This window comes from Caretta caretta, chromosome 3 (assembly GCF_965140235.1).
Source record: "Caretta caretta isolate rCarCar2 chromosome 3, rCarCar1.hap1, whole genome shotgun sequence".
Classification (NCBI taxonomy): domain Eukaryota; kingdom Metazoa; phylum Chordata; order Testudines; family Cheloniidae; genus Caretta; species Caretta caretta.
The window spans coordinates 97,218,398-97,240,545 of record NC_134208.1 but is presented as its reverse complement, the minus strand read 5'-3'; the positions used below and the strand labels follow the sequence as shown (position 1 = coordinate 97,240,545).

The 22,148-nt window shown below is 43.3% G+C and overlaps 1 protein-coding gene and 1 long non-coding RNA gene across 10 annotated transcripts in view; one reads left to right on the top strand and one right to left on the bottom strand.

Moving 5' to 3' along the window:
• The window catches only part of TRMT11 (tRNA methyltransferase 11), a 65,806-nt gene extending 56,752 nt beyond the window's left edge, over positions 1-9,054 (bottom strand). For 3 of the 4 annotated variants that reach the window (XR_007355821.2, XR_007355820.2, XM_048844615.2), the window contains exons 1-3: positions 8,944-9,053; positions 5,754-5,819; positions 957-1,030 (exon numbers count right to left, since the gene is read on the bottom strand). Coding sequence is in view for 2 of the 4 variants with exons in the window: in XM_048844615.2 (XP_048700572.2) it covers positions 957-1,030; positions 5,754-5,819; positions 8,944-9,030 (227 nt within the window). In the remaining 2 variants the exon portion in view is untranslated. Of the gene's footprint in view, positions 1-956; positions 1,031-5,753; positions 5,820-8,943 lie in introns of all 4 variants that reach the window. The other variant, XM_048844614.2, reaches the window with a different exon arrangement.
• A 106-nt stretch (positions 9,055-9,160) lies between these two features.
• Positions 9,161-20,329, top strand: LOC125634201 (uncharacterized). 6 transcript variants are annotated; one of them, XR_007355827.2, is made up of 4 exons: positions 9,161-9,361; positions 14,591-14,740; positions 15,945-16,047; positions 16,590-20,329. It is a non-coding gene; the product is annotated as an uncharacterized LOC125634201 (long non-coding RNA). The 6 variants fall into 6 exon arrangements; XR_007355826.2 differs by having other exon boundaries at positions 9,162-9,361; positions 14,612-14,740; XR_012667658.1 differs by lacking the exon at positions 9,161-9,361 and adding an exon at positions 9,415-9,431 and having other exon boundaries at positions 14,612-14,740.
• The last annotated feature ends 1,819 nt before the right edge of the window (positions 20,330-22,148 follow it).

Sequence of the window (22,148 nt, the reverse complement as noted above, 5' to 3'; positions counted from 1 at the left end):
AGGGATATCCTTAATTATTCTTTTTTTCTTGAATATTAGAAATATATTTTTTGAAGGCAACCTTTATGAAAGATCACTACCACTTAGGTGAATTTCAAAAAACATTTTGCTGAAAATGCCATACCTTTTAGTTTCCTTTCCCATTGTTGTTTGAAGTAGAGCACAATTTATCCCCAGAGAAAATACAACTACATTTTACCATATAAAGGCACATTTGCATGAGCACACTCAAAGCCTAGCATAGATTAAACTGAATATATGATGCAATCGACGAGGCTTCCTTTTCAGCCCTCAGACCGTTGAGTCTGGTCTGCAAAGTGCCATATAATGGACACAGCCTTCTGCAGTTTGAAAAGCATATAGGGCTGTATCCTCCCCTCTGCTTCCACCACCAGAGCCAAAACAAGGAGACCTCATCTTAAGGGAGGAAGGCACTAGCTCTCTGGAACATTTCCCCTTTCCTAGGACCCGCTGGAAGGCTCTCTACTGCAACTCCAGAGGCTGAGGACTCAGCATTCAGGAGTGGAAAAGCGATGCCAGGAAGCAGCTACTCTGTACCCCTTTTTTTTAAAATTCAGTGTTTAACACTTATCTATCACTTACAACTGATGTAAAAATAAAAATATATCCCAATGGATTAAAAAAATCTCTCCCCTTTCTCCTTTAAAAAAGTCACTAACTTAAAATGACACAAGGTGTCCAAACAACTTTGCCACAAGGTTGTTCACATGAAGAAATAAGTACTGTACTCTGCAATGAAGAACACAGGATAAGACTGCTAAAGAGATCTGAAACTAAAGAATAAAGACGGATTCTTTTCAATCAATCGTATTTCATTTCAACAATGTGTAGACATTTTCAAAGTTTCAACAGTGAAATTAAAAAAAATAAAGACTCCATGTAAAAATATTTGCCACAAAATCGTTGCCCTGCTGTACATGATTTGTAACTCTTACTTTGCACATACTGTCCTTCTCATTAGTCCCCTTGCCATCTCTTCTGAAGGAATATTGAGAATCCAAAATGGAGACTGAAATAAAAAGACAGTAAGAGAAATCCCAGTGCTAAGAAGAGGATATCACAAGACACTATACAATTAAGATTACTTATATAAAATTACAATACGCAATCAAAGGTACAAGAACACCTTTTTTCTGGTTCTGATTTAACTGTTGTATAAATAGGAGGATGTAATATTCAGTTTGAGGTCAAACAGGAGCAGCTGGAATGCATGCACACACATGCTCTGTTTAGCACATGTAGATAGTCCAAAATAGTAGACTGTCCACCTGTTTCTTCATCTTTCCTCAAAGAATCCCACAGAAGCATAACCTGACAGTTGTATTTACATTTACCTATCCTTGCTTGCTTCGTTTTGATTAACTGCTAAGACTAAAATTTAATACCTTCACTTTTCTAGATACTCACACATTAGTTTTAGAGACAAAACCTCAAATCCAATCAGGACTCCAGCTACTGCAAAGGCCAGGTTTCAGAGTAGCGGCCGTGTTAGTCTGTATTTGCAAAAAGAAAAGGAGGACTTGTGGCACCTTAGAGACTAACCAATTTATTTGAGCATGAGCTTTCGTGAGCTACAGCTACAGCTCACAAAAGCTGATGCTCAAATAAATCTGTTAGTTTCTAAGGCGCCACAAGTCCTCCTTTTCTTTTTGCAAAGGCTAGCAATTCTCATGGCTCAACTGCTTTAGAAAGAAGCAACAGACTTCCAGTAGATGGCACTATTTCTTTTAAGGTTATAGTCAGTAGCATGTATAGCAACTACCCTTCCACAATTCTATCTTGAGACATCACATGAAGGGGTAGAAAGCAGACATTATAGCAACATAATGCTGCATTAGGGTTTATATTGGAAAGTGAGAAAGAACTAACTAAGGAGTTGAACACTTCATAGCTTGTGTATACCAAGCTCACTGGACCCACCAGGGGCTCCTTCCATCCCTGCATTCCACCCCACAAGCTCCTTATGAGCTACCCTCTCTCTCATCCCCCTCTATTCCAGGGACGCCCTGCAACTCCACTCTGCCAAGGGTTTGCGCACCCCCCTCCCTGAGATGCTGGCAGACCAAGCGCCAACTCATGCCAAGGCCAAGGACTTCACTGAATACAGACATATGCACAGCTGGAATCCAGTTTGGCTTACTAATGGGTTAGCATAGTTAAAATCAATATTAGTGTTACAAGAATGTGTTTAGTGTTTAGATTTATGAAATGCTTGTAGGATGCTGCATGTATTAATCCTACTTATAATATATGTAGCCCATGATATAAAGTTATATTGAGTCTTTGCATTGTAAACCTCTGTAATTGTGTAACTCATCAAACAGGGGGGAAAAGCATTAAATTAAAGTGAAGTGCTTGCCCTGCACACAAGATGGCCCACTGAAGGTGAATGAGGTATTGTGTAACAAAGGACAGAAACCTTGTTGATTGCATTCCTCACTCCCTCCAGGAAGGGGAAGCCTGTGCATGAACTCATCCCATTATCAGCTTGGATTCTGGGAGATAAAAATCCCTGACAAGGAGAAACTGGGTTTCTTTATTCTGTCTGCATTTTGAGGGGCAAAGATTCCTAAACATAAGCAAGAGATCCCCATGCTGCTTGGTCGGCCCTAAAGGGGACACAGAGCTGCTTATTACAGAAGCTTATATTACCTTTTTAAATCCAAGACTGAATCTCATTTGTGTGTGTATATTTCCTGTTTTAACCTTGTAAATAACTTATTTTTTTAAAGTTAATAAATCTTTAGTTAATTTATCACAGGATTGGCTACAGGTGTAGACTCTGATTTGTGATTTAGTACAATTGACCTGGGGCAAGTGACTGGTTCTTTGGGGCTGGAAGTAACCTGAATATTAGTTATATTTGGTGTAAAGCGACCATCTATCACAGTGGTCGGCAACCTGTGGCACACATGCCAAAGACGGCATGCGAGCCCATTTTTAATGGCACACTGCTGCCTGCCAGGGCAGCAGCAGCGTGCTATTAAAAATCCTGCCCTGCCCTGCCTTCTCCGCCCCCTCCCGCGGGGGCAGGGGGCAAGGGGCAGAAGCTTGGTCCTGCCAGCTCCCCTGCCTCTTCCCGCAGTGTGCTGGGTTCCTGCCCCTCCTCCTCCTCTCTGTCCCTCCCTGCAGGCAGATCAGCTGATGTCCCTTGCGAGGGGGTGGGGGAGAAGTGGGGTCAGCGTGCTTGCTGCTCCTGGCGGAGGCAGAGAAGAAGTGGGGGCAGGGCCTTGAAGAAGGGGGGGATGGAAGCGGGGCATACCCCTCCAGCCCCCTACCGTGAGCACCCCACGACCCCAGCCCACACTCCCAGCCCTCTGCCCTGACCCCCCCTCACACACACCCAGCCCTCTGCCCTGAGTCCTGCAGCCCTGCACACCCCCCAGGCCCTTGCCCTGAGCCCTTTACCCCCCTCACACACACCCAGCCCTCTACTTGACTCCTTCACCCCCACACGACCCCAGCCCTGACTCTGGCACCCCCACATGCCCAGGCCCCCCACACCCCATGCCCTGACACCTGCACCCCCTCACAGGCCCCCAGCCCTCTGCCCTGACTCTTGCACCCCCCACATCCCCAGCCCCACCCAAATGGGAGCTCCTGCACCCCCCCCCCACATTCCCACCTGTACCCCTCCCGCCAAATGGGAGCTGCCCAGGTAAGCACCCCACACCCAAACCTCCTGCGCCAACCCAGAGCCCCCTCCCTCATTCTAGCTCCAGGTCAGACCCTACACCCCAACCCCCAGCCTGCTCCTTCACCCCCAGCCCTATACTCAGTGCACTCCCACCCTCAGCTCAGTGCAGAGAGGAAGAGAATGGGCTAGAACCAGGGAGAAGGTAGGTACCCACCGTATGTGGACAGGGCCAGGACCCCAGACCGGCAGCGGGCTGAGCGGGTCCAGCAGCTGGGATCCCGGCTGGCAGGAGCCGGTGGATGGAGCCCCTGAGCAGCAATGGGCTGAGCTGCTCAGCCCACTGCCGGTCTGGGGTCCCGGCCACTGGCCCCGCACAGCCTGCTGCCAGTCTGGGGTTCTGGCTCCTGGCCCCCTGCCAGCCGGGGTCCCGGCCCCAGGCCCCACTCAGCCCGCTGCTGGTCTAGGTGAACGGAACCCCAGACCAGCAGCGAGCTGAGCGGGCCGGCGGCATAAAATCAACATTTTAATTTAATTTTAAATGAAGCTTCTTAAACATTTTGAAAACTTTGTTTATTTTACAATATAACAATAGTTTAGTTACATAATATATAGACTTTTATAGGGAGAGAGATCTTTTAAAAAACATTAAAATGTATTACCGGCACGTGAAGACTTTGATTTGCGATTTAGTACAATTGACCTGGGGCAAGTGACTGGTCCTTTGGGGCTGCAAGTAACCTGAATATTAGTTATATTTGGTGTAAAGTTACCATCTATCACAGGAGTCAGCAACCTATGGTAATGTTTTAACATCATAAATTAAAGTGAATAAATGAAGACTCGGCACACCACTTCTGAAAGGTTACCAACCCCTGATCTATCACATAGTCCAGCTTGCCTGGGTGGCAAGATAGACTGGAATGCCCAAGGGGAATGTCTGTGACTCCATCATAAGACTGTTACAGTGCTTCAGGAGTTCACATTTATTACTGATCTGGTGAAATCTAATTACAGAACGTACAATCAGTTTGGGGTTTCTGCCCTGCTTTTTGAAAGTCTGCCCTGAGGTTGGCACTCATGGTCGGGAGTCACTTCAGACTGTGTGTCACCCCCCATTTCCCTCCTCCCCCACCAGGATCTCCTATTATCCTCCATTCAATGCCAGAAATTGTATGTGAACCTCTATACCCCCATGGCAGGGGTTCTGTGTGCCCTCTTCCCAATACAAGGTTCCCCCAATCTCCATTACTTGGGGATTCTGTGTCCTCCTCCGCTTATTCCTGGGTCTCCCATTCTCCTCTTCCCTGCCAGGAGCTCTGTGTGCCCCCCACTCGTCCTATAGCAGGGTCCCCCATTCTTCCCCCGATACCATTATTTGTCTGGGAGATAAGTCATTCAGGGAGTCAACATTTAGAACTCTATCGGGAGGATGAGTAGGAGTACTGTTATGCTGGACAGTGTTGATGGTTGCCATCAACCAGTTGTCTGATCTACAGACAATTGCAGAACACTTGAAGCTGTGACTGTGCTAAATATGGAGTACTTGTGGCACCTTAGAGACTAACCAATTTATTTGAGCATCAGCTTTCGTGAGCTAATAATAGCTCACGAAAGCTGATGCTCAAATAAATTGGTTAGTCTCTAAGGTGCCACAAGTACTCCTTTTCTTTTTGCAAATACAGACTAACACGGCTGCTACTCTGAAACCTGTGCTAAATATAGTAGCAGCCCCACATGCCCTCCATTTTCCCTCTTTTGGTCTTCCAAATTCTCCCCAAATTCGATAGGGTTCTGACCACTGATGTTTAGAGTGCTCCCTAAAATTTTGGTATTGACTAGATGCAGATTTCAAAAGTTTTTGAGTTACATGCACAAAAACACACACAGAAATGCTATGAAATTGAATGTAAGGCCGCTACAAACTCCACCAATGACAGTTTTTGGAAAATGCTCTCTTTTCCCAAGCATCTTTGAAATTTGATCAGCAACTCAAAATGAATAAAGATAATACAGAGAAAATACATAAGTCAAGTCAATCTATCGCAAGTAGCCCATATATATAAATTTGCAAGTAAAACATTTGGACTCAACTTACATTTATATGAATTTCTTGTTGACTGCTGAATTGTCCACCACAAAGTGAGAGCAAGGACTTTATCTCCTACAAAACATTTTTTAGAAAACAGAAGTATTGTTCCCATACCGTAATTTCACATACTACATCTACAATAACTTTATACTAGAAACAAAATTTCAAAGAGACTTCAACAACAATGTTATGATAGTTCTTATGTCCAATATCAATTTCTAGGAGGTGCCAACTATTAAAAATCTTAGGAGAGGAGAAAAATCTGACACTGTGGTAGCGAATGACTAATTAAATTTTACTTAAATATTCCATTTGCAAAATGAGCCAATTTTTTTTAAGACACTACATCCTACAAGTACCCTCTCATAGTAGTTATCCATTGATTAGTTATCCAATGTACAATGGGATTAGGTTAAAATTAGCCTAATAGTTTTATCAAGCTCCCGTGTTTTTCATTTTTATACTTACCTCTCTGAAATTGCTAATATTTAACAAGGTTGTACAATCACTATAACTATAATTAAATTCTGGGTAATGGGTCTAGTCAGAGAAAGATTCAAGTGCATTATTAGCGAGGAAAACCCCTCCTGAGGAAAACAATGTCAGGAATCCATTCTGCTTACAGAGATCTTGATAACATGCTCTATTAGATGCATTTTCAAAATAACTGAACTTAAGAGACTGTAAACTGAAGCATGAAGATTATGGATCCCAGAACAAACATTAAGTACTAAGGAACAAGAGTATAATGAACTAGAATAGGCTTTCACTCTCTGATGTCTCTGTTGTTTCTCAAGATACTTCTCTTGGAAATCTATCCATATCAATAAATATCCTGAAAGGATGAACTTCCCATTCATTTTCTAACAAATGACCACCTATAGCCTCACAAAATTATCCTTATAAATACATATGCCTACATTTTATTATGGAGAGAGAATTACATGGGGATGGGAGAAAAAAGGAAGAAGTCATTCAGTATTACCAAAAATCACTGGATAATGCTAGTCATCCACTATTTTAGCAGGACTGCTATTATGACCATTTTCCCCTTCTATTTTCTATAGATATTAAGAGTTTTCCAAAAGCGAGTTACTCGCCAGCTTGCACAAGGTGAATAAAATGCATTAGTTGTTTCCGTATGATCACAGTAGTCCTGGGACCCCATGGGTGCATGAGTAGATACTACATATGGGTTGGTGACATTTCCTGACAATGTTAAAAAGGAGAGTTTAGAGTTACAGTAAAAGGTTTGTTATCTGGCATGTTGGGGGAATGGGGGGGTGCCAGTAAGTCAAAAATTCCAGTTAACTAAGAGGGAGGGAGTTTGGGTGCGGGAGGAGGCTCAGGGCTGGGGCATGGGAGGGGGCGTGGGGCAGGCATTTGGGGTGCCGGATCTGGGTGGTGCTCACCTCGGGTGGCTCCCCACAAGCAGACATGTCCCTGCTGCTCCTAGGCAGAAGCGCGGCCAGCAGCTCTATGCGCTGTCTCTGCCTACAGGCAGAGAGTTCCCTGCCCTGAGCTCCCTCCCGCACTGTGCGCCCCTCCTGTACCCCAACCCCCCTCCCTGATCCCCTTCCTGCACACTGCACCCCCTCACACACCCTGCACTCCCTCCCACACCCCAACCCTCTGCCCCAGCCTGACATTCATGGCCCCGCATGCAATTTCCCCACTCCGATATGGCCCTCAGGCCAAAAAGTTTGCCCACCCCGATCTAACCAGAACTCTACCGTATGGACACTTGTTAACAAACATGTAAAAAAGCAAGTAAGAACTTTTGACTCAACTGGGCAGCCTGGACTGAAGTGTAAATGCATATAAAAAGCTATCCATATTTCAGGCCCACCAAATGCCTGGGAAAAATGAATATACAAACTGAACTCTTCATTCCAGCAAGGGGAATAAATAAGGGATGTAACCTTAACTCAGACATTTTCAATTGCTATATCAATGACCTACCAACTCTAATGAAATAATCCTGAAACACAGGACTTCCATTAAACAACTAAGTAGTAATTTTTAAAAAAGCTATCTGGATGTCATACTATCAACTATGCAAAATGGTCCCTAAAGAAACATACACCAGACAGAAACATATTGCAATGCATAGGATATTTGCTGACCAGCATGTGAAAACAAAACTCATAATTTCTGAAGAAGACTCAAAACAAACTAAAGTTTTACTATAGAGACACGGAAATTGAGTATATACTAAATTATACAAACTTGGGCCTCAAATTCCACTTTAGAGAGTTGCAGATTAGCCACAAAAAATTTACAAGAAACTCTGCTGACCTTCTATGCCTGAAAGAAGGCACCAGATAACTAAAACCCACCAAGCAAACACCTGATAAAACTATTCAGCAGGATAATTCAATCCAATTTACTATATTTACTCAGCTTTTGCAACCAGTTATGTCTCTAGAGACAAGACCCCAACAGAAATGGTACATCTGTAATTCTGTAAATACTCCATGTTTGTTAGAACGTAAGAACAGTCATGCTGGGTCAGACCAATGGTCCATCTAGCCCAGTATCCATCCCCTGTCATCCTGTCCCAGCATCTGGCAGTCAGAGGCTTAGGGACGCTCAGAGCATGGGGATGTTATGTCCCGGACCATCTTGACTAATAGCCATTGCTGGATCTACCCCTCTCCCTGCTGCAGGGTTCACATTTAATGACTGCAGGGCAGAGCTGGGGCGATTCCCTGCGCTAACCCACATACAGAAAAAACAAGCAAGCTTGTGGGGTCATCTCAGCCAATGGGGCTCGGGTGACCAGAGAGCAAGTGTGAAAAATTGGGACGGGGGTGAGGGGGTAACAGGAGCCTGTATAAGAAAAAGACCCCCCCAAATCGGGACTGTCCCTATAAAATCGGGACGTCTGGTCACCCTACATGGGGCACACGCAAGCCAGCTCGATGCCCGGCTAGGAGGGACGACACAGTCCCCAAAGAGAGTCACAGCAAAACCTCCCTCCCGCGACAGGGAGGAAGGAGCCTGCCCCACGAGCGGGGCAGGGGCCGCTGGCAAGAGAGGGAGCGGGCTGGGGGTGGGCTGAGGTTGGCACGCCCCCCTCCGCTCGCACACACCGATGGCGCTGCAGGGCCGAGCTACCGCCCCCCCCGTTCCAGCCCCGCAGGGGGCACGTGCCCAGCAGGGGCTGCCCCGCCCCCTGCGCCCCAGCTCTCACCGGCAGCCGGAACTCCAGGTTCTCCTGCGCCAGCAGCAGCAGGTAGCGCGGCAGCAACCCGCGCGCCATGGCCCCGCTGGAGCCCATCAACTGCTTCGCCCAACAGCGCATGCGCCGCCGCTGGGGGAGGGGGCGGAGCCCGGGGGTTGCTCGGGTGGGCGGGGCTCGGGCAGGCCGCCGCGCCTCGGGGCGGGGCCGGGCCGGGCCGGGCCGGGCCGGGCGAGCGGGGCTCCCAGCTGTGGCCCGTTACGGGCTCTCGTCTGCGGCCGCCGGCCGGCCGGCCGGCGTCCGTACAGCGGGCGCAGGGGAAGAGCCGGCAGCGCCACAACGGAAATCTGACGGGAAGCGGGGGAGCCCGAGCCCCGGCCCGTGACGCGACTCCTTTAAGCCAACGGGGGGGTCGCGGGGGCGGGGGCAGGTATTGGCATTAACCCGGGAGCCACCCCTCAGCTGAGGCTGCTGGGGCGAGGGGAGGCGCCGTGGAGCGGGTCTGTAACGAGGGGGCCTGTTTGCACCTCAGCGCAGCCCTGTTGCGGGGAAATCCCTGACCGGGGGAGCTCCCAGGGGTGGGGCTGTGAGTCCAGTGCCCCGGGCAGGAGGAAGCCTGTGGAAAAGACTCTCCAGAGAGGCCTGGGGCTGATGGGGGTCTGACACAGCTCCCTGGCTGGCTGGCTCGGGTGAAACTGGAAACCTCGGGAAGGAAGGGTTTGGGCCTGAAGGGCCAAAGGAGGTGGTAAGGACTCAGTTGAACCCAAGGAAGAGACATGTTACTCGTGCAGGGCCGCACTGTGCCAAGCCATGCTATGGGACCTTGCCACGCGGTTGCTGCAGGACAGCGTTGGAAAAGGAGCTTCAGAATAGAGATTTCAGAGTAGCAGCCATGTTAGTCTGTATCCACAAAAAGAAAAGGAGGACTTGTGGTACCTTAGAGACTAACAAATTTGAGCAGAAGCTTTCATGAGCTACAACTCACTTCATCGGATGTGAGATTGTTATTGTATTGTGGTAGCATCTAGGAGCCTTAGTCATAGACCAGGACTCCAGTGTGCTAGGCACTGGACAAACAGAACAAGAAGATGGGCCATGCCCTAGGGAGCCTACAGTCTAAGACAAATTACGAAGCTAAGCTGCCTCTTTTATTCCTGGTTGGATGTCCAAGTAGACCCTAAAGATCCAATTGCACTTTTCAAAAAGATATGGGTTATGCCTAGTGCCCTGGCCAACAGCCTTCTCTCCCCATCTCAGGGAAGCAGGTTGTAATGTCCAAAATTATGTGTGAGCTCTTGCTGTTAAGCTCGCCTCTGTAGTTGTTTCACTACCACTATATATTGTTTTGTAAAATACTCTGTAATATATTGAATATGGAAGATGCTTTATACCTATATATTGTTCTCCACTCCAGTTCTGACCTGCCAAGGAAAAAAAAGGTCTGGGAATCAATTAGAAGCAAGATTGTTTTGGCAGCTTCTGTGGTCTATAGGTAGTACTCTTGCAGTGTAGGAGACCTGACTTCCATTTCTGGTCCCAATTTCACATCCAGTAAAGTAATGTCTATCTCTCTTAAGCCCTGTGTACTCTAGGGAATTGTTACAAAAACTTCCCACCCATTTACCTAGCTTTCTCATTCTGGCCGCTGTTTTCAGCACTAGGTGGAAGGGACTGTCTTTAAATGCTTTGGGCAGCACTACTCACTTCAATGGTGTGACATACAAATGTTACAAAATAATACTACCTTAGAGGTTGGAAATGCTCTTGAGGGCAAGAGGCTTTCCCTTCTGAAGGGCAGGAGAACCTCATGTTGCTCACCATTGACCACTCGAGCTGACTAAGGAGTGACACAATCTAGATTCTATCTAGAAAGCATCAACTAGTTTCTGAAGGGAGTTGCATCCGTTTTTCCACACCAAAGATGACAGTAGCTGTTGCATAGAGTTGTGAGGGTGGGAAGTGAATGGAGATGGAAAAAATGGAGAGATACTCAGGATTGTGACAGACATGAAGACCCAGTGGACAAAAAAGGCAGACTTTCTTTCTGTATTTTTCTTGAAGATTTGTTCTCCTTTGTTTTGGGTTCCCCCTTCCAACATCTAGGTGTGATTACTGCATTTCCTTGCATCAGATGAAGTGAGCTGTAGCTCATGAAAGCTTATGCTCCAATAAATTTGTTAGTCTCTAAGGTGCCACAAGTACTTCTTTTCTTTTTGTGAATACAGACTAACACGGCTGCTACTCCTGTAATTCCTTACTGGCTGGTGTCTCTGTTTTGCTGACTGAAAGGTTTAGCTTATCCAGATTTCACTAAGCCTTTTATTAGCACTAGACCAGCTCAACACTTAACTCATGTTTTCCAGCTTTTTGTTGTTGTCATATGATAGCTTTCCTTGTAGATCTTAAGATCTTGCTCATGACTTATAAGCACTCCATGGACTGCATTCTTTATATATTTGTGTTCAGAGGTTGGAAAGAGTTGCTGCTGGCTGATGCATTACACTAGAACTTCAGTGGTTACCTCATTGGTTTCTGCAGAATTTAAACTTTCACTTTCAAAATGTCTAGTCCTTGTAATCTCAAAGAAAATATTCCAAATTTGAACTGAGGCAGTACTATCTGTCTGAGTCTTCAGACAGAACGGCTTTGAGAGATGTCAGCTATCGCCCTTTGTCTTGATATCTTAAAGTTGAAACCTAATTTTGACACATTTTTTTATCAATGTTGTTCACTGTTTCACTGCTAATGATTTCAGCAGAAACATCCAGCTAGTCTGGGGTTGTTGACAAAAGTTTGAGATTATAGGAAGAGATTAGTGGAAGGTCACCACTTTTATTTTTCCAATCTGACCCATTTGAGCCTTTTTAGCCATTTAGTCTCTGTCTTGGCATCTTGTAAGTAGGAGTTATCTGTTCCATTGTTTAAAATTAACCTCTTTGAAGAGATGATTTTCTCTTCACATGCTTTCTCATCTGTGGAGTGTGTTGCCTTCTGTTGTCAGGAACTCTGAACACTTCACTGTATTCCAATCATACGGTTTTCTAAACAGGGGTTAAGAGAGTTAACAAACAATCAGTCTTGTTTGGGGAGGGGGTGGGGGTGAGGATTTAAAATTTTAAACACCTCATGTAAATAGCACTGGATAAGCTTTTATATTTCTATTGTATTTTAAAATATGAACCAACTGCATGCACATGTGAACACAGATACACGTGTTGTTAGTATTATCTCATAAAATTTTGTTTTCACATTTTCACTGTACTCGCCAAACAAAAGCACAAGCTGAGTCTCTGTAATGAATGTGCTACTCAATTCTGCTTGTGACTGCACATCTAATAGATTCATAGATTCATAGATTCATAGATATTTAGGCCAGAAGGGACCATTATGATCATCTAGTCTGACCTCCTGCACAATGCAGGCCACAGAATTTCACCCACCACTCCTAAAAAAGACCTCACATCTATATCTGTGCTATTGAAGTCCCCAAATTGTAGTTTGAAGACCTCAAGGAGCAGAGAATCCTCCAGCAAGTGACCCGTGCCCCATGCTACAGAGGAAGGCGAAAAACCTCCAGGGCCTTCCAATCTGCCCTGGAGGAAAATTCCTTCCCGACCCCAAATATGGCGATCAGCTAAACCCTGAGCATATGGGCAAGATTCATCAGCCAGATACTACAGAAAATTCCTTCCCGGGTAACTTGGATCTTACCCCATCTAAAAACCCATCACAGGCCATTGGGCCTATTTACCATGAATATTTAATTACCAAAACCATGTTATCCCATCATACCATCTCCTCCATAAACTTATCGAGTTTAATCTTAAAGCAAGATAGATCTTTTGTCCCCACTACTTCCCTCGGAAGGCTATTCCAAAACTTCACTCCTCTGATGGTTAGAAACCTTCGTCTAATTTCTAATCTAAATTTCCTAGTGGCCAGTTTATATCCATTTGTTCTTGTGTCCACATTGGTACTGAGTTTAAATAATTCCTCTCCCTCTCTGGTATTTATCCCTCTGATATATTTATAGAGAGCAATCATATCTCCCCTCAACCTTCTTTTAGTTAAGCTAAACAAGCCAAGCTCCCTGAGTCTCCTTTCATAAGACAAGTTTTCCATTCCTCGGATCATCCTAGTAGCCCTTCTCTGTACCTGTTCCAGTTTGAATTCATCCTTCTTAAACATGGGAGACCAGAACTGCACACAGTATTCCAGGTGAGGTCTCACCAGTGCCTTATATAATGGTACTAAAACCTCCTTATCCCTACTGGAAATACCTCTCCTGATGCATCCCAAGATGACATTAGCTTTTTTCACAGCCATATCACATTGGCAGCTCATAGTCATCCTATGATCAACCAATACTCCAAGGTCCTTTTCCTCCTCCGTTACTTCTAGTTGATGCGTCCCTAGCTTATAACTAAAATTCTTGTTATTAATCCCTAAATGCATGACCTTACACTTCTCACTATTAAATTTCATCCTATTCCTATTACTCCAGTTTACAAGGTCATCCAGATCCTCCTGTAGGGTATCCCTGTCCTTCTCTAAATTAGCAATACCTCCCAGCTTTGTATCATCTGCAAACTTTATTAGCACATTCCCACTTTTTGTGCCCAGGTTAGTAATAAAAAGATTAAATAAGATTGGTCCCAAAACCGATCCTTGAGGAACTCCACTGGTAACCTCCCTCCAACTTGACAGTTCACCTTTCAGTAGGACCCGTTGTAGTCTCCCCTTTAACCAATTCCCTATCCACCTTTCAATTTTCCTATTGATGCCCATCTTATCCAATTTAACTAATAATTCCCCATGTGGCACAGTATCAAACGCCTTACTAAAATCTAAGTAAATTAGATCCACTGCGTTTCCTTTATCTAAAAAATCTGTTACTCTCTCAAAGAAGGAGATCAGGTTGGTTTGGCACGATCTACCTTTTGTAAAACCATGTTGTAATTTGTCCCATTTACCATTGACTTCAATGTCCTTAACTACCTTCTCCTTCAAAATTTTTTCCAAGACCTTGCATACTACAGATGTCAAACTAACAGGCCTATAATTACTTGGATCACTTTTTTTCCCTTTCTTAAAAATAGGAACTATGTTAGCAATTCTCCAATCATACGGTACAACCCCTGAATTTACAGATTCTTTAAAAATTCTTGCTAATGGGCTTGCAATTTCTTGTGCCAATTCTTTTAATATTCTTGGATGAAGATTATCTGGGCCCCCCGATTTAGTCCCATTAAGCTGTTTGAGTTTCGCTTCTACCTCAGATATGGTGATGTCTACCTCCATATCCTCATTCCCATTTATCATGCTACCATTATCCCTAAGATCCTCTTTAGTCTTATTAAAGACTGAGGCAAAGTATTTGTTTAGATATTGGGCCATGCCTAGATTATCCTTGACCTCCACTCCATCCTCAGTTTTTAGCGGTCCCACTTCTTCTTTCTTTGTTTTCTTCCTATTTATATGACTATAGAACCTTTTACTATTGGTTTTAATTCCCTTTGCAAGGTCCAACTCTACTTGACTTTTAGCCTGTCTCACTTTATCCCTACATATTCTGACCTCAATAAGGTAGCTATGGTTTATACAGAATGTTTGATCTTGAAAGAATCCAAACAATTTTAGATTGTATATTATATTTCAGATATAAACCATTTCCCCACAGTGCTATTGAAAAGTAGCTGTTTTGAGGATGGAATATGACAGCCATATTAGACCAACAACATTGCATAATTGATTTTAGGAGGGGAAATGAAGAACAATCCCTCATTTCAGCCTTTGGGGCGAATTTTAGGTAAGCAGTATGTAATTACCCAACTTGGAATTTGACCAGTACACTGGAGTTAACACCCCTTCTCCTGCAGCAAGTGTCATGGGATCTTATAATGATCACGAGTTTGAATGGGGGTGGGAGAAATCCTCAAAACACTTCTGATGAACAATGATTGAACTCATGCTGTTGTTTTTCTGAAATATATTTCATAACCATTGTGTTATGCATAATTCCAAAAACATTTATAGTAAAAACATTTTAGTGAAGTCATTCTTTTTGCACCCAGAAATACTTCATTATGAGCATAAATTCAATATAATTGATATTGAAGTTTACACATTACAATGCACTGGAGCAATTTGGGAATGCCATTCTTACTTATTATTAATGGAGTGTTTCTGTATCGGAGTTTGCTAGAAGCCGCACTGCAGTCCGTTCGTGGACAAATTGCCATGAAATTTTAACTTTTAAGTTATAGGAGAACATACAATACATCCTCCCATGCATTGTTATCAAACTGATCGGGTTTGTGTTACTGTAATTTAAAAACAGTAATTAATCCATCCACCCCAACCCCATCTGGGGGGAAAACACCTACAGCTTTTCTCTTGTATTATATGGACCTAGTATGTTAATTTTAACAGCCGAAGTATAAGGCTGGTATAAAGAAAAGACTAATCCATCTCTATAATTGGTACAACTACACATTATCTTTCTGTATATCAAATAATTATAGCTGCACAAGAGCTGGTTCCATGTATCTTTTTTCTTTTAAATGAAATCTAGGACAGCCCATGTATATCATTTCCCACATGCAACACTTTTGACTGCAGTGCTGCAATGCACATTTTCCTTAGCAGGCATCCGTGACTTTGCTGTACAGCAAAAGCATATTAAGGGAGTGCCATCTACTCTAGTCTTACATGCTTCAGTGTTAGCTGAAGTGCATAGCTGTAGATATCAAAATTTGTTGGGATTCCGTTTCCTTTTCAGCCTGTGTGACCACTGAAACCCCTCTTAATACACTGTGCATCAGTGTATAGCATATCACAGATGAGGGAATAATGTTTTCTATAAAGAGTAACTAACATCAGCTCTGGGAATCTTCAAAGCATGGTTCGTGTGTCCACCTTAAGTGTATAAGTAGAAGAGAAAATCCCCACCCCTTAGCACTTATTGGTGGGCTGTTGCTTGATGACTGGTTTGTTTTGTTGTCTGTCAGCAGGCAGCTCCACTGAACCGGTCAACAAATATCGGAACAGATTATTTGGGTATGGTCTGTGCTACAAAGGGTGAGCGCTTTATAAAAGGTGTAATTGCATGAAAAAGTAAGTAAATATTATACTGCATTTTTATTTCACAAAGGCTATACTGTATTGATCCCAAGCCTGCTGGGATATATGGTATTTCTGTCTGGAAACTGAAGGAAATGTATGTCCTGTAACAGACTTAAAGTTTAATATGTTTAATTTATTGACCTACATTATTTCAGTGACTTCAGTTATTTAATTAGGTTTCTTCTATGTTCTTGATTGTTGTTGAGTTAGGTGCAGGTATAATGACATGCCCAGATTTTTGCTGTATTCTTTGGCCTAAGCCTCCAGCCCTAACTCAGGCAAAACTCCCATAGAAATACCAGGACTTTTGCCCGAGTAAGGACCATTATTCTCAGTTCATGCAGTTGTACAATTGAAAGAAGTGAAGGTAGGGGGGCTTTGTGTGCTACATCTGCTACAAGATATGAATGGGTTTATAAGAAGATGAAAAGACCCAGAAACTATTATTTCATTTTTTTATTATATTTTATATAAGCACTTAAGGACCTTTAGATAAGAGCTGTATGAATGTAAAGTGCTATTTTCCTCCACAGCTGTGAGTGCATACAGGAAGCTGCTATTCCAGCAGTGCATTGCTTTGACTCCTGCTTGGATGCCACAAAACATTCTTGAGAGATGGAGGAAAACAAAGGGCAGAGTGCTGGAGCCACCAGAACCCAACTCACTGCTGTAGGTGACCTGAGGAGAAGCTGGCAGAGCTGGGCAGAAGATCACATTGATTATCAGAGACAAAATCCATTCAGCAATGATAGCAAGCCTGTGCATCCCCAGAGAGGAGATCCCATCTATGGAAGACCGCCTGAAGGGTCTAAAACAGAGCAAAGAGGGAAAGCTGCCCACACACATGTGGGAAAGGAAGTGGAAGAGCTATGCTTGATCATGAGAAATATTGGTGAGAAAGGAGAAGATGGAAATGTAAGAGTGACATTCCGACAGCTGTTTGAAACATATGTGACTATTTCCAATAAAGTAGTGGGGATCCTGCTGAGAGCAAGAAAATATGGGCTGGTTCAGTTTGAAGGTGAAATGCTTTGGCAAGGAAAAGATGACAATGTCATCATCACCTTACTTGAATAATACTGATGAATGTTTCCATTTAGGAAAATAAACCATCTAAGTGTCAGCTTGATAAAGGTTTATACAGCACAGGGGTGGAATGGAAAACCAATGAAGAGGATGAAAAATATTTTCATGGAGTCCTAGAAGTTGGAGATAGAAATGATGTAATGGGTCAACTAATCTATCCCTGTGCCCTTTTCCTCCACAGCCTGGACTTGTTTACTTCTAAATGTCTCAAGCGAGAGGGCTTCTCTTACAGCTCTGCATAACTGAAGTTAAAATTACTACCAGTCTGCACTGGGTCTTGTAGCAGTGAGTTTAGAAATAAGCAGAGTAAAATCCATCTCAGAATGTGGTATCTTGCTAATGAACCACAGTTAAATGCTTGGAGATGAATTAATAAACTTCAGTTTCATTTAAAAAAAAAAAAGCTGTACCTATGGTACAACTTTAATTATTTTCACATATTGAAATTGTAACAAAATACATGCAAATTAGCCTTAACTTCACAAGGTACTTGGAAAAATTCAAAACCTACCAACTTAATGAAATACTCCTTACTTAAATATTCTGCAAGTCCAGTAAGAGCATTTGGTGATTTCACAAGTTATGTGTTCCACTTTATGTATTTTTTGGAAGCCAAATTTTTTTGATGTGTAGAAAAATGTCTTTGCTGTCTTTCCCACTATCCTTTTCAGTGTCTCTATGCTTCATTTATTTTAAATTTTTGTGTGTGTCTCTGTTCTGTTCTCCTCGAACTAACTTCTTTCCCAAGAGGTTTACATGGCAGTCTCTTCTATGCCCTTTCCAGGAAACCTAGAAGTGCCCTTGTAAAGGGGATTCTATCTAGCCCACCTCACAGGGAAGGCTGCCACATAACATAGGGCCTTGGAGGGCAGAAAACGTAAACTAGGCTAATGCTCATGGCACTGAATAAAGAGGATGATTCACTTGAAAAAATATATAGCAATATTGTGCAACTTTTGGAAGGAAGAGCCCTGGGGGAGAGGAGGTGACAGACAGTAGAGTGCCAAATTGCTAATTATGCAACACAATCATATACCTCATTTGGCAGATGCTGAAAGACAGTGATTTAAACTCTATGCATGTTCAGAATTCTTCAAAAAAGGGAGAAAGAATGGTCTTGTGGTTAAAGAATGGGAACTAATAGATATGGATTCTACTTTTGGTTCTGCTATGGAGTTCCTGGACTTTTTTACACTAGAAAAATTAGAATCTGTAATTCAAATCAATGCATCAATACCCCTGGAACCTGTAATATACTCAGGAGCCCTATTTACACTACACTTTCCATCAATGCATTTGCATCCTTTGGGAATAACATATTCCATTTTTGACACTGTAGATTCAACTCCTTGTGTGATATTGACCAAGTGTCTTAATGGGTCTGGTGCCTCAGCTTCTCCATCTGTTAAATGAAGACTATTCGCCTGCTTCAGAGGGATGTAGAGGATTAATTGAGTGCTCTGATAGACTCTGAAGAAACTTGATAAGTCCAAACCATTATCATGCTATTAGAGAGTCAAAAAATGTCAAAGCCTGTGAAAATTTTTAAAGGAATGAAAATTTGTCAGAAAGCTTTCAAAATGGAAGTTTTGAAACAAAACTTCATTTCAGTTTGAGTTGATGCAAAGTTTGGTTTTCAATTTTCATTCCCCCTACCCTCTTCTCTCCTTTTACTACTGGAAGAGGAGAGAGGAAAAGAAAATTGAAAATTTTCAGTTGAAACAATTTCTTGTTTTGATGAAAATCAAAATACAGAAAGCTTGAACATTTTCATATTTAAACAGCCATTGATCAAAACTTGTGCTTCTCATTAGCTGTAATAGTGCATGTGTATTGTATGAAGATGGACACATAGTAGAATCAAGTTTCTTAAAATACATTTACAGCTAGCATGCTTAGTTTTAAATGCCATAATCCCATTGATTTCTCATTAAAGTAGTGGATCATTCCTACTAGGAAGTGTTTTTTTAGGTAGGACAAGCCCTGATGGGTGACCCATGGTACAGATCAGCATTGTTGGGGAAAAGCAAGGAACAGCCTGCCTCTATTAGAAGTGGTACCCAAGTGCTCCAGCCCCATTGGGATAGCATATAGAGGCCAGTTAAGCCCCAATGAAATGAGTCAGGAAAGGCTAGTCTTGTGGAGATAAAGCACAATTGGCTGGTCCTATCATACATACATAGGTTACTAGACAAAACTTAGAAGGTCATCAGGGATTCTAAGTGCAATAAGACGTTTCCTGTTCACAAGTTATGCACACAAGTCCCTTAAAGACTAGTTGAAATCCTTCTGAGTGATAGCGGTGGATAGCTAAGCATGTAAGAATCACCATACTGGATCAGACCATAGCTCTGAGTTCACTAGCCTGCAGGGGTGTGCACAAGGGTGGGCAAGCCCCCCCAGTCAACTGAGGCACAGAACTCAGAGGCCAGGTCAGGGAGAGTAAGCTCCTGGGCTGGAGCTGACAACTCCTCCAGCCTGGGGGCACAGAAAGTGCCCTGCCAGAAGTGGACACATTTTTATTCCCATACATGCTCCTGCTAGCTTGCTTTCAGCAATGGTTAATATCTTAAAAGACGCTTGAAAAAATGGATGCAGACCTGGTGTCTAATCCCAGCTCTGATATTCACTAGCTGTATGTATGATGCAGACCAAATACTTAATATTTCTTGCCTTAAGTACCCCAGCATAGCATGGGGTAACTCACCTTTGAAAAGCACTACATAACGGTACAGAATTCATTATGATCAGCTCAATTGATTACAACCACCACTACCACTCATAAGAGAGCATGTGGAATACATTATAGTTTACCAGGAAAATTTTTACAATTTATTTTTATTGGGTTGGGTTCTGTTTTTTGATATTTGAAATTGCCACACATTCGGTAGCAAACCTTGTTTTTGATCATTTAAAATTCCTACTTTCGCTCTGCCAAATCACTTTCTTTTCTTCCTTCAAATCCCTCCTAAAAGATTCACTTTTTCTGGTTTCCCCACAAGTAGTGAATAACTTAACATAACCTACCAAAAGAAAAACAAACATTCCTTCATTTGTCTTCCAGTTGTGACCTGTCTACTCTGTGGCTATTCAGCTGAGAGTGTAAGTTCTTTGGGACAGGCTTTATCTTGTGAAGCTTTGAGCACAGTGCCAGCAGTTTAATAAAGGTCATCATGCAACAGCTGAACATGTGAGATGTTTTTCTTATGCAGCACCTTTTGTTAACACCAGTTTAAAATAATGTGGACAAAGTGTTGATCTATAATTAGCATGCTAGGCATACACCTCAAAATAACTTGAAGGATCATTGTCAACAAATTACATTAGTGGAAGTTTTTGTACTTCTGATGCTAAACAGCCCTGTCACTGAGATGTGTAAGAAAATATTTTCTTTTTACTTGGTACTATCAAATGCACAGTGTTTAAACCATATTACTGTTTAGTTGCTGGTACTTACTTTAGCATTAATCTCAAGATCTGCTCTCCGTGCGGGGAAAAGGAAAATTTACATTGCAGCCTAAGGGTATGCCTAGACTGGAACCGGAATCTGTAAATTCCATCTTGAGAGGAGACAGCCATTCTAGCTATGATCAAATTAACAGGCTAAAGCATATAGCCACAGTGGGATGAGGGGCTACTCCACCAACTACGATCCCCACAGAGACCCTAAGCGGGTACTCAGGCAGCTATCCCATCCCCCTCCCATTATACCTCCACTCTTTTTAGCACACTAGCTCAGTCAGAGTAGCATCAGTATGTCACCTCCATAGGCGCTGACTACATGGGTGCTCTAGGGCTGCTAAGCTGCCAGCCCCACCCAACACCACCTCCTCCTCCGCCTACCTCCCAGTGCTTGCTGCTGCTAAACAGCTGTAGGGGAGAAGTGGGAACATGGTGTGTGTTCAGGGGAGGAGGTGGGTCAGAGATTTGGGGAAGGAGTTAGAAGGGGGGCAGGGCTCTAGCACCCAGCTGTGCCAGCAGTCACCTCGAGCTGGAATTTACACCTTCCAGCTCTAGTGTAAAATATGCTCAGACACAGGCCCTGCAAGTTGTTGTTGCTGAATTGCTAGCAGAGCTTTTGATTTTCCTGAGTTTGTGGCCCGAAGGGTGGTTTTATTCCTTTTAGGACCAGGGCTAGGAAACCCCTTCACATCCTAGGCCCGTGCAGGCATTAGTGGAACAATTAACATGAGGAAAGCTGCTTCAGCCTCCAGGCTCCCACAGGGGTCCATAAAGGAACAGTGGCTAAGGCAGGTGAGACCACTTTCTAGTTTTCTTTAGAGCATCCCCAGGAGCTGAGGGAGCTAGAGTAGTGTTCATTTCTTAGGGCACAGGAGGAAGCCTTTATTTCAGTACTATTAAAGAGGGTGGGAGAAGAGAAGGAACAAGCCTGGCCCCTGTTTTACTGAAACTAAAACCCTTATAAATAGCCACAGTGAGCAGGAAGCTTTAAGAAATCAGGAGACTAAAGAGTTCTACCAAAGCTTTTTTTTAAAATCTTAAATAAAAAAGTTACTAACACTGACAGTGCCCCTTTCAAGAAGCAAACTTACTACTCCCAACAGGTCCACCAAGAACTTTGTCAGCCTCCAAAGAAAACAAAGTGAAAATCTACACTGAGAAATACTTCTCCATGTCTACACTGGCAAGCTTACAGCAGCCCAGCTGTAGTGATACAGCTGTGCAACTCAGATCACTCATGTAACCACATTATGCCAAGAGGAGAGAGCTCTCCTGTTGACAGAAAACCAGCTCAATGATTGGCAGTAGCTATGTCGGCGGAAAACGCTGTCCCACCCACATAGCGCTGTACACACAAGTGCTTATGCTGGTAAACTTATGTTGCTCAGGGTGTGTTTTTTCACAGCCCCAAGCGATAAAAATTTTGCTGACATAAGTGCTAGTGTAAATATGGCCTAAGAAAAGCAATGTGAGGTTCTGTTTGTCTCAATTTCTGTAGCTCCATTTACAATTAAATGTAAAGTCAGCCCTGTAAACAATCTAAT